The sequence below is a fragment of the Rhagoletis zephyria genome, unplaced genomic scaffold, assembly GCF_001687245.7.
Source record: "Rhagoletis zephyria isolate East Lansing unplaced genomic scaffold, Rhagoletis_zephyria_1.1 Rzeph_scaffold_02798, whole genome shotgun sequence".
Lineage (NCBI taxonomy): Eukaryota > Metazoa > Arthropoda > Insecta > Diptera > Tephritidae > Rhagoletis > Rhagoletis zephyria.
In genome coordinates this window covers 47,788-59,274 of record NW_016159882.1, presented here as the reverse complement: position 1 = coordinate 59,274, position 11,487 = coordinate 47,788, and the positions used below count along the sequence as shown (strand labels likewise).

Sequence of the window (11,487 nt, the reverse complement as noted above, 5' to 3'; positions counted from 1 at the left end):
ATGATAATGTAAGGCAACCGCTTACATACCTACATGATATAAATATCTCTTACATCCTACCATTATTGCCTTCAAATTTCTTGTCTCTCCCATAGGAATACCAGTGGTCGGAGAAGACAAAATCCTATTTGCTCAGCGCCTTCTTTTGGGGCTACTTCGTTACACAAATACCCGGCAGTCAGTTGGCGCACCGATTTGGCGGAAAAGTGATGCTGTTTGGTAGCATATCCCTCAGCGCAGTACTGACTCTACTCATACCACTCAGCGTTCGTATTGGTGATTGGAAATTGCTATTTGCACTCCGCATGACACAAGGTCTCATACAGGGTTGCATATTCTCTTCAATACATACACTGCTTTCCAAATGGGTGCCACCCGAAGAGCGTGGCACACTTGGAACATTTTGCTACACTGGCCTCTCGTTCGGTACCGTTGTAATGATGTTGGTAAGCGGTTGGATTGCTGCATCTTCATTTGGCTGGCCAGGCATATTCTATTGCTCCGGCATGGTCAGCCTGCTTTGGGCTCTGGTATGGTACTTTTTAGGCGCTCGTTCACCCAGCCATTGTAAATGGATATCGGTGGAAGAAAAATTGATGATCGAGTCGTCTTTGGGTACTTCCGCTAAGTCGCCGCATGGGGCAGCACCTCTGAAAACACCATGGATTAAGATACTCACAAGTGTGCCATTTTGGGTGCTATTGGTAGCGCAGAGCACCTCCGCTTGGGGCTTTTATACACTTCTCACACAAATTCCATCCTATATGAATAGCATTCTGGGACAGGATATCAAGAGCAATGCGCTAATGTCTGCAGTGCCATATTTCGCTAATATGTGCTTAACTGTTGTCTTTTGTGCTCTGGCCAATTTCCTTATGAAACGTGGTTACACCAGTGTAAACGCTAGTCGAAAGCTGTTCAACACTATCGCCTTCTGGGTGCCGGTAGCACCGCTCATCTTACTCGGCTATATGCGCGCCGAGCAAAGTCAATTGGCGCTTGGCTTGCTAGTTATAGCTGTTGGTGCGACCGCGGCAGGCTCTTTAGGTTTCCTCACCAATCACATTGATCTATCGCCAAATTTTGGTGGCATATTGATGGGCGTGGGTGGGTTTGCAGCCACTATTATGAGTTTGCTGGCACCACTAACTGTGGGCTTCATCGTTACAGATGCGGTATGTAGACATACATGAAAAATGCGTCGCACATTATAGACTAATCTTTGTTGCTATAAATTTTTTTAATTTTATATTGCAGAAAGATGTGAGCCAGTGGCGTGTGATATTCTATATTGCAGGCAGTCTACAATTTATTGGCAATCTATTATTTCTTTTGTTCGGCAAAACCGAGATTCAATCGTGGAACTATCCCAGAATGCAAAGGGATCCGCGAGATCATATTAAATTTGAGACAATTAATATGAAAAGGGATGTGGAATGAAATTTAACTTAATTAAATATGATATGTGTATGGGGTGAAAAAATAATGGGAGTATGCTGGGCAATCGACGAGACCATATTTTGATAGGTTCCATATACTAGAATTAAGCTTTAAAATAAACATACATGGTATGAATTAAAATAAATGCTTACACAACTTAAGAGGTATATTAATTCTGTTTTCATTTACAAATGTTCGCCTGAATTTTAATATGCATTATGTCCATACATTAGCTCTTATTTTTAACCCTGGAAGGTTACGCTTGGTTTGCTTATTTTTTTTTTCATAAAATTCAAGTATGTTTAAATGAGTTTACATGAATCAACACTTTGTACCACAGTGAGTAATATCCAGAATTTTCTCGGCAACAAAATGGTTAATTTGTCATTTAAGTTACATTTTTTGGCAAACCATTTAACCCTCATTTTTAAGTTATTATTATTATTTTTAAGTTTTAATCCGATTTGCTCACTTGTTTTGTGTCCGATCAATCAATTCAATTNAATTTTTTGGCAAATCATTTAACCCTCATTTTTAAGTTATTATTATTATTTTTAAGTTTTTAATCCGATTTGCTCACTTGTTTTGTGTCCGATCAATCAATTCAATTCAATTCTTCTACTAAAAAATTTAGATTTTGTTTTCGATGGAATTTTATGTCTGTTTTAATTGAAATTTTCTTTGGCAATTGTTACCAAGTGGTCGCAAGGATCATAAACGTGGACGATGATTCTTATGTCAGTATGATATTAAAGCAAACAAAAAATCCACAAAAAGTGAAGGTGTCACGAAATTCTATGCAAAGTCCACCACAATAAACTTAAAATTTGTGTTAAACGTTAAGAAAACAGATGGCAAACAATTATCAATGGATCAACTCCGTACAGTTTTTTAATCCAAAAAACCGTTAACTCTCGCAGTGTCAAAATAGGCCCCAACGACAAATTTAGTTTGTAATTTAAGGGACTAATNCTACGAAATTCTATGCAAAGTCCACCACAATAAACTTAAAATTTGTGTTAAACGTGAAGAAAACAGATGGCAAACAATTATCAATGGATCAACTCCGTACAGTTTTTTTAATCCAAAAAACCGTTAACTCTCGCAGGGTCAAAATAGGCCCCAACGACAAATTTAGTTTGTAATTTAAGGGACTAATGAGGGTTATATTACTTTTTGGAAATTTTGTTTTCTGAAAAGTTTAGTTTTACATTGAATTGCGCTAACAGTTTTGTTTTTTTAATAGAGGACTTCCGTGATAGGTTAGGTTACACTGGCCGGCTGATGCGCGTTTGTAGTGCCAGATAGAGAGGTCCGTTTCATTGCGATCTAAAGTAGTCATCGTATAGGACGTCAACGCTTTTTGCGAAGTTCAAGAGAGCTTTAATATCCAGTTTTGAAGCCTCCTCGAGTCCTTTGAACTGCGAAGCTCCGAGATATCTAAGACGAGTTCTAGCTAAGGCCGGACAGAAAGAGAAGAGGTGTTCGAACGTCTCACTCAAGCCTTCCTCCCTGCCATTCCTGCATGCGACACTGCTACTAATGCCCATCCTGCTTGCATGGGATGCCAGTAGGTTGTGGCCCGTCATTAGGCCAACAACTGTCCTGCAATTCGTACGTGNAGAGGTGTTCTACTAATGCCCATTCTGCTTGCATGGGATGCCAGTAGGTTGTGGCCCGTCATTAGGCCAACAACTGTCCTGCAATTCGTACGTGACCGTGTAAGCAAGAAATGAATGTTTCCTTTGTTGCTATTATACATGATCTTGGTGGTTTTGCATGTCCCTAATGCGTTCCGTCTCGCCCTGATCCGGCGCGCAGCTCTTTCGGAAATTTCATTGTAGATCGGTTTTAGTGACTTTTGTATTTCCTGTAGTGGTTCTCTAGCAAGACGGATGGCACTTTTGGCAATCTCATCAGCTATTTCGTTTCCNCTGCTATTATACATGATCTTGGCGGTTTTGCATGTCGGTAATGCGTTCCGTCTCGCCCTGATCCGGGGCGCAGCTCTTACGGAAATTTCATTGTAGATCGTTTTTAGCGACTTTTGTATTTCCTGTAGTGGTTCTCTAGCAAGACGGATGGCACTTTTGGCAATCTCATCAGCTATTTCGTTTCCCATAATGCCCTTGTGGCCTGGAACCCAGTATATATGCAGCCGCTTACCCTTGACCGCCCTGTCTACTGTTTCCTTGCTTCTAAGGACATATGTACGTCTTACGTTTCGATATGGAGGCTATGCTCAAATGTTGTATATAGTTGTAACTTTTAGAGCTTCACGAAAACGCTCATTGCACGAGAAATAATGAAGCGATTTCAAAGAAAGGTGTTGCCTTTCAAAGACAAAATTCCAAGCCTTTCGACAGATTAATTTTTGCAATTAACCAATTCGGTTTCTGTCCTAGAAACAATGGTAAATATTGGCTTGTTTTGGGGTAAATTTTCATCTAAAATGAGGAAACTGGTTTCTTGTTTTAAGGAAATGCTTTTTTCTGAGTGCACTTACTCGACTATAAAAATTTCTATGAAATACTTACAATAGATGTTCTAAGAAATATACGAATTCACGTTCAAAAAGTCCTTAATGCACTAGAATACCTAAAGCATCCAGTATATGATTCTTTGAGATGATAGCTCTGATCCAGTACTCTATAAACTTACAGGTATTTACACGAACTTGCAGGAAGTTACAGGAAAAATGATCCCGTACTCCAAGTTCCTGCAAAATCCAGTAAATGGGAGCGTATTTTGGAGAACTTTTTCTTCTGGTAAAATCATGAAAAGTGTATAGCCATCACTGGTTGACGTTTTTACAGGAAAAAATGTTTTTTTTTTTGTTTCCGTACTTTTTCTTATTGCTCACTTTTTTACTCTCACTTCAGAGAGTAATTTTGCTGTTTGACATTTTTACAGGATTTTACATGCACAGTATTGGATCAGAGCTGATATTTCATTATAATAAGCATGACAGCATTTGGACCACCTCGTATTAGTGACGTTTGGGGAAATACACACTCAGATGCTAAACTTTATCTAACACAAAAAATAAATCAATGTCAGGCAACGGGAGTTTGTTTGCTATTTACAAATAAATAATAGCAATGCAAATAGTATAAAATGCGCAGATAGAATTATACAAACAATTTATTTGTTTACACTAAGTAATCTAGAATGCGCAAGTAATGTTCGTCTCCGATGTAATTAAGTCGTGAAAACATCCGCTGAAAAAAATCTCACCAAAGATATTTGTACATATATGTATACACAATCTGTGCATAAAGTGGCTTAGGAAAATTGTTTGGCACTGTCCTAAATATACATATTTAATTCTTTCGAAATAAGGCCATTCTAATTTAAAATTGGTTAGATTTTTTATCTTAATTAAAAAAATGAATGAAAATGATTCACTAGTTAATGTAATGTTTTGTGACTAGCATCAACTTTACGTTCTGCTATTATAAAACCAATAGAAGCTGGGCTGGTGAATTAGGTAGGCAGGGCACCCTCGAGGCCATCAACTCGCTTAGGGAAGGCATAGGAGTTCTGTTGGCAACCTGCCGGCTGAAGTCTCCTGGGTGCAAGCTTGGCTTTCAAGGTCCTTCTGGTCGGTTGTTGACCGCAAGGGGGCAAGAGAGCTCCTGCGGTGAGCTAAGCGCTAGCTCTAGATTCTTACAGGTATACTGACCAGACGTTGTCTTTTAGGAACCCTTGCGGTGCGACTGAATATCGTCACAGATCTCTACTGCGGCAGCTGTTTGGAAGACGAGGTGGAATCATCTTGGCACTTCCCTCTCAGCTGCCCGACATTCGCTAAACTAATTTTTAAACACATCGGTGCGCATTTCAGCAACACTCCCGAAAAACTCTTCGGAGTGGACATCAGCTATTTGCGGAACTTTGTTTTGAGCACCCAGCGCTTCCCAGCTTTGGATCTTAGCTGAGCCATAGGAGGGTTGCCACTTGTTAAAAAGATCATATTAGGCAAGAGAAATATGTATCACAATATGGGTGACGCAGGAAAGGAGTTTCAGAAAGTAGTAGTTTGAAAATATTTTGAACAGGGCTACCACCTGTTTGAAATGTCGAATTTAGTTTTCTTATACACAAGTTATACGAAATATCGCAATATGTATGTCAAAGGAAGGAGTCTTAAGAAATCTTTGGTCTAAACGCTAATAATATTTTTCGCGGTGTTAAAAGAGGGTTGCCACCTGTTTCAAAATTAAAATTAAAATTATATTTATAAGTTAAGTGAATTAATAAAATATGGGTATCAATCGAAGGGGGTTTAAAAGTTTTTTATTTCTGAACTGTATTTGTGCAAATTTTTTAGGCTTAAACCGTTTTGTTCAAGAAACTACTTTTATTCATAAAAAACTCCATTTTTGGAGGTATTTTCAAATCGGTTCAGCTCACGTAAATCTTAATATTTTTCCGAAATATTTTGGTGGACGTCTTAGAATATAATAGATTTTATAATACCATTGGAGTACCGATTTTTATTTTTCTTTGTATGGGGAGTGATGCAGTCTAATGTAGCTACATAGTAGTAGTTATTTTATGACCATATTTATAGAGTTCTTATCCAATTAATTCTAAAAACTATAAGTAAAGTCAAACAGTAAGCAATATAATTACATATTTATTAAGGCGTTCGCGCAGAAGCTCAGTGGGCTGAAAGTCGCCCGGCGCATACTCTTTTCATCATCACTTCTCTCTCATTGCATCCATTCAACAATCGCTGTGCTACTTGTCTAGTTGCCGTTGCAGTTATCCAAATCAGTGAGTCAGTTCTGAAATGGTGTTGAATCGAAGCTTATCTGAAACAAAGTGTGAGTTTTCACAAATTATTCCTAATACTCAATTGAAAAGTGCACACGTAACAGGAAAATTTCTAAAATCAAATTTTTTTTCTTGTTTATTCTATATTTTCAACTGTAGTACCAACTTTCGGTCGGCGTCATTTACAATGTTTACTACTATTTTGTGGCCTTTCGGCCATTTACGGAATGCGTGTGAATCTTTCGGTGGCCATTGTCGCGATGATGGATAAAAGTGCAGCGAACCCAAATTTTCCTGTGAGTATAAAGTGAAGTGAAAAGTAATGTCTTAAAACCATATTTTCAGAAATAAATCAAAGTGTTAATTTTCTAAGTTCGTGAAAAAATATTTACAGTTTAATTTCGAAAAATATCAAAATTCCACTTAACAAATAAAATATGGAATTTTTTGGATGGCAATTGTTTAAACACATTATTTAATTAATTTATAAAGAGCGTAAATATACAACAGTGAAAGATAATAACTANTTTTTTTCCTCGCCCGTTCTCGAGATATTTGAAAACTATTAAATCGATTTGTTTTGGTTTTTGTGGTTTAAAATTTTTAAAAATATATTAATCAAGCTCAAAATTTATATTAATTTATAATTTATGTTTATCCATTAACCCTAAAAATTTGAGACAAATCAAACACATGAAGTGTGAACCCGTCCATTTCGGTATGGAACGCCCCATATACTATACGCTTTTGTTTTTAATAAAATTTAGGCTGATTTCTTAGAAATATTTAAAATTGTGTCTGGTGGGACAGGTCCTTGTGAGTGGTGTTAAATAATTATGTATGAAGTAAAATTTTCCATATACAAAAATTACAGCTTTTTTATTATTTTTTTTATTTCTCAACAGATGATTAAAATGTAGTCATTTAGCAGAAGATTGCTACTGAAATAGGGATATTTAAGGCATTCTTAAATTTATGCTGTTTTCCTCTTTTACATGGAATGACTCACATGTTTTGTTTTTCCTAAAATTGAAGCTTCAAACATCAAAGATCTAATTCTAATCGTTTCGCGGGAAATGAGATGATGCTCAACGTTGGTTGAAATGTTGTTTGTAAAGTTGTCTCAATTTGGACCGAACTTTGTTTGTGTTCTGTAGATTTAAAACAATTAACACTATTCCGGTCGTTTTCGCACCACCCATCCTCGCAGGAACCTGGCCAGCGGCGGCACCCTCGAGGCACCAAAGAAAAGGATGTGTGGGAGTTCCCTAGACAATCTGTGAATTTCTCTTGGAAAAATGGGCCTCCGGTCAACTCAGTGAACGCTGAGGTAAAACCAAGAAAGTGCCACTGCGAGGTCATTCTGGCCGGGGATGGTCTTCAGATATGCTTAGGCTCACGGAGCTGGATCTCTTGATTCTGGTGGGCGTACTGGCAGGCCACTGTCCTATCGGGGTTTACGCAACTGTTTCGCAGCAGACTCCCTTTTCTCGAAATTGTATGGAGTACGAAGAGGTGGAATAAGCTGAAGCCTAACTAGTGCGGATTAGCTTTCCCGGACTAACATCTTCCGCCTGTGAAACTTCCTTCTCGACAGGCAGCGATTCTGGCTTTAACCTAGCAGTTACTCATTCAGTGCTTTTTTTACCTAGCTGATCCTGTAATTTGGCCTGTACCATCACCGATCACCATATACCAGCTAGTCGAGAAGTGTAAGACAGAATTACGCTCAGTGTCTGCATCAGTAAGCGTCTCTCTTGTCTGGTTTCCCGGCCATAGGAGTAAGTAGGAGAAAACAACTCCTCCCTGGGTCCCTGATTATTCTGTTTCACCAGTAGTCTTACCTTAGTTTTGAGCATGTACATTTCCTTTTCATAAAAGCCTCAAAAAGCCACAAGATTGTCAGCCGCTTTTTTAGCGGCAGTGCTCTGTTATTTCTAGTCACCGTGCTCCTTAAAAACTATCTTGAAAACATGTTTGCTAGAAGAAATGGTATGCTAAAAAAACATGCGAAGCAGCAAAAAAAAGTGTAGAATTTTTATTGTTTCATATGTAATTTGTAGCAGATCATCGCTTCCAGAAAATACTTAGCCTTCAAACGTTTACGCTCTTTTAGCGCTTTACATTAACCCAAAAAGTTTCAACACAACTAATATTTATTTTTCACTTCTTCTATTCACAGGAGTACAAATGGTCAGAGCAAACAAAATCCAAGGTACTCAGCAGCTTCTTCTGCGGCTATATATGCACACAAATTCCCGCCGGTGGTTGGGCGCGTCGCTTCGGCGGTAAAGTGATGTTAATGTTCACTGTAACCAGCAGCAGTATATTGGCCATACTGACACCGCTTGCAGCCAGCATTGGAAACTGGCAGTTACTGTGTGCGCTACGCTTTCTACAAGGTTTTGGACAGGGCTCCACAATACCAGCCATGGCCACAATTTTGGCTAAATGGGCGCCAGTTGAGGAGCGCAGCTCTTTGGCAACGTATTTATTTTCGGGCGCACAATTTGGCACTGTGATAATGTTGGGCTCCAGCGGAGCACTAGCCTCCTCCAGCATGGGATGGCCAAGTATTTTTTACTTACCCGGTGGCTTGGGTTTGCTGTGGGCGCTAATTTGGCTATGCTTTGGCGCCAGCTCACCCAGCGATTGCAAAGTAATATCCGATGCTGAACGCTCATACATTGAAACGTCACTGAGCAAGCAGGTGAAAAGTGAAGAACACGAAATGCCCACTAAAGTGCCATGGTGCAAGATATTCACATCGCCGCCATTTCTGGCATTGTTGGTAACTCATTGCGGCTATACGTGGGGCTTCTGGACACTGCTCACTCAAATACCATCGTACATGAAGAGTGTGCTGGGCAAAGATATCAAAAGCAATGCGTTGCTCTCCGCTCTGCCATACCTCTCAATGGTAATTTTGGGTTTCATCTGTTGTCCCTTCGTTGAGGCGTTGGAAAAATCGAAGCGCGTCAGCCGAACAGTCAGTAGGAAGGTCTTCAACACAATCGGTCAATGGATACCGGTGACCACTTTCATTTGGTTAGGCTATGTGAATGCGGATCAAAGTGATTTGGCTGTCGTTCTGTTGACCGTCACTGTGTCGATTACTGCAATCACACATTTCGGCTGGCAGGTAAATCATATTGACCTATCGCCACACTTTGCCGGCACACTGGTGGGATTGACCAATAGTGCTGCCAATGTGATGAGCATTATTGCACCACTCGTGGTTGGTTATATCGTAACGGATCCGGTGAGTTTTCTTTTTTCTTAATAGAAATGAGTTTATTAGCAGATATTTATGTATTTATCCTTTTATTTACTTCTCACAGACGAATTCAGTACAGTGGCGCATTATATTTTTCATTGCTGGCGGTTTCAATTTCTTTGCAAATCTACTTTTCATTATTTTTGGCACAGCAAAGGTGCAGCCGTGGCATGATGAAGAGCTTAAGGTACAGGAGTTGAAGCCACTCAATGAAAATTTGGTGGTGGTGACGCCAAGCGGCGAGGAAAAGGAAGAGCCAAAGGAGGGAAATGTGCTAAAAGAAACGGCATAAAGTTTAACCAATACATATACGTACTATTAATTATATCAACTAGTTATAAAAAATCAGTACCAGATTGATCGAGCATTGCTCGAAGTGCATTTAATTTTTAAAGTTTTCAATGTTTGGGTATAAATTAATGTTCATTTGGAAAGCTTTAATTTATAACTATTTTGTTTGTAATTGTTTAACATTACGATATATATACTATGAATATGCACATAAGGCTTTAGATCTAAATCAATACTTCTTTCCATACAAAGTATGTCGATAGAAAAATATTATCAATGCCTTAACATTAGAGCCTAGTAAGTACCTAATTTTCCAGTGATAGAAACCCAAGATAAAAAAATTTTGAAAAAATTATGTTCATAAACAAAAAATATTATCAATATTTGAGCCCACTAAAAACCTAAGAATTTCATAAAAAGTATAGTTTGGAAATAAATTTAAATAAATGATGCTTTTGATATCGAATATGTTATTATATTAAAAATTAGGTGTGAACTCTACATACACTAGAGTATATAGTATATACCTGGAGTGTATATGTACTGCAAAAAATGCTCATTCAAATTAACCCTCTAGTGCATGAATTATGAAAGCGATGAATAAAAAAATTTACTGTGAAAACCACGTTGTTTACGTATCAATAAACTTATAAAAAAATACTCCATATTTGTTTCAAAAGAAAAAAAAAAACGTGGCAACACTCGTCGAAAATATTTAAGGATTAAAATTCTCAAAACATTCCTTTAAATTATATCCTTATTAAGTTATTTTAGTTAAAGTGTAGAATCGGAAATAAGTGGCAACCCTGTACACTAACATCCTAGATGATGACACTTAGTACATAGGAAAATAATCGTAATATTATATCTTTAACTTCTATAAAAAACAATTTAATAAATACTTGATTCAAAACAGAGGGCAACATAATTGAAAAATATTTATGAATTGAGGGTTTTTAAAATACTTTCCAGCAGATGTCGAAAATAATCCTCTCCACTTTGAAAGTATCCCAAAATAACTGTTACTGTTTAAGAGAAAAAATAACCGACAAAACAGAACAGGCGGATTATTTTTTGTATTTTTTGATATGTGCTCCTTTCAGTGGGGAAGATTTTTTTGCATTTAATTTCCGTTGCTGTTGGTCTCGAACACTTATCGCTGGGAGAGAGAAAAGTGTTACAGCGCGGTTACCCACGAACGTGTACGTAGCGTACCGTAGAAGCGCGTAGGAACATATCATATTTGCTGTTTATAGAGAGAGATACAGAGAAGCAACGTCAACGTCACGGTCATCCGGTGGCAGGGTTGCGGGTTAAATCAAAAAGGATTTAAAATCCGCTATCACTTAGGAAATATATTTGATTTGTGATTTGGTTTGTTGACCAAATAAAAAAAAAAAATTTCTTTGTGATTTGCTTTGTCAACCAAATAAGAAATAAAATTTGTGATTTGATTTGTAGAGCGAATCAATTTTCGAGATTTTCGGAATCTTAGGGGCTATTTCGGGCTTTCTGAGCTATTTCGAGATTTTTGAGACTATTTCGGGATTTTCGAGACTACTGTGGGATTTTCGAGATTAATTCGAGAAATATCATCCACAGAGTCTGTTCTTTCCAAGAATGATAGAATACAAAGATTGCGCCGATAGGGGTGCAAAAATTTTTCGTTCTGCGCATCTACGTCATAATATAAAAGT

General features: G+C 38.0%; 2 protein-coding genes across 2 annotated transcripts in view; both read left to right on the top strand.

Moving 5' to 3' along the window:
* Positions 1-1,440, top strand: part of LOC108367738 (putative inorganic phosphate cotransporter) — a 9,319-nt gene extending 7,879 nt beyond the window's left edge. Inside the window, exons 2-3 of the mRNA XM_017622424.1 lie at positions 96-1,175; positions 1,258-1,440. Coding sequence (XP_017477913.1) covers positions 96-1,175; positions 1,258-1,440 — 1,263 coding nt within the window. The remainder of the gene's footprint in view (positions 1-95; positions 1,176-1,257) is intronic.
* A 4,798-nt stretch (positions 1,441-6,238) lies between these two features.
* Positions 6,239-9,791, top strand: LOC108367737 (putative inorganic phosphate cotransporter). Its single transcript, XM_017622423.1, has 4 exons — positions 6,239-6,272; positions 6,382-6,518; positions 8,405-9,484; positions 9,564-9,791. The coding sequence occupies exons 1-4, from the start codon at positions 6,239-6,241 to the stop codon at positions 9,789-9,791; spliced, it is 1,479 nt and encodes a 492-aa protein (XP_017477912.1).
* Positions 9,792-11,487: the final 1,696 nt, after the last annotated feature.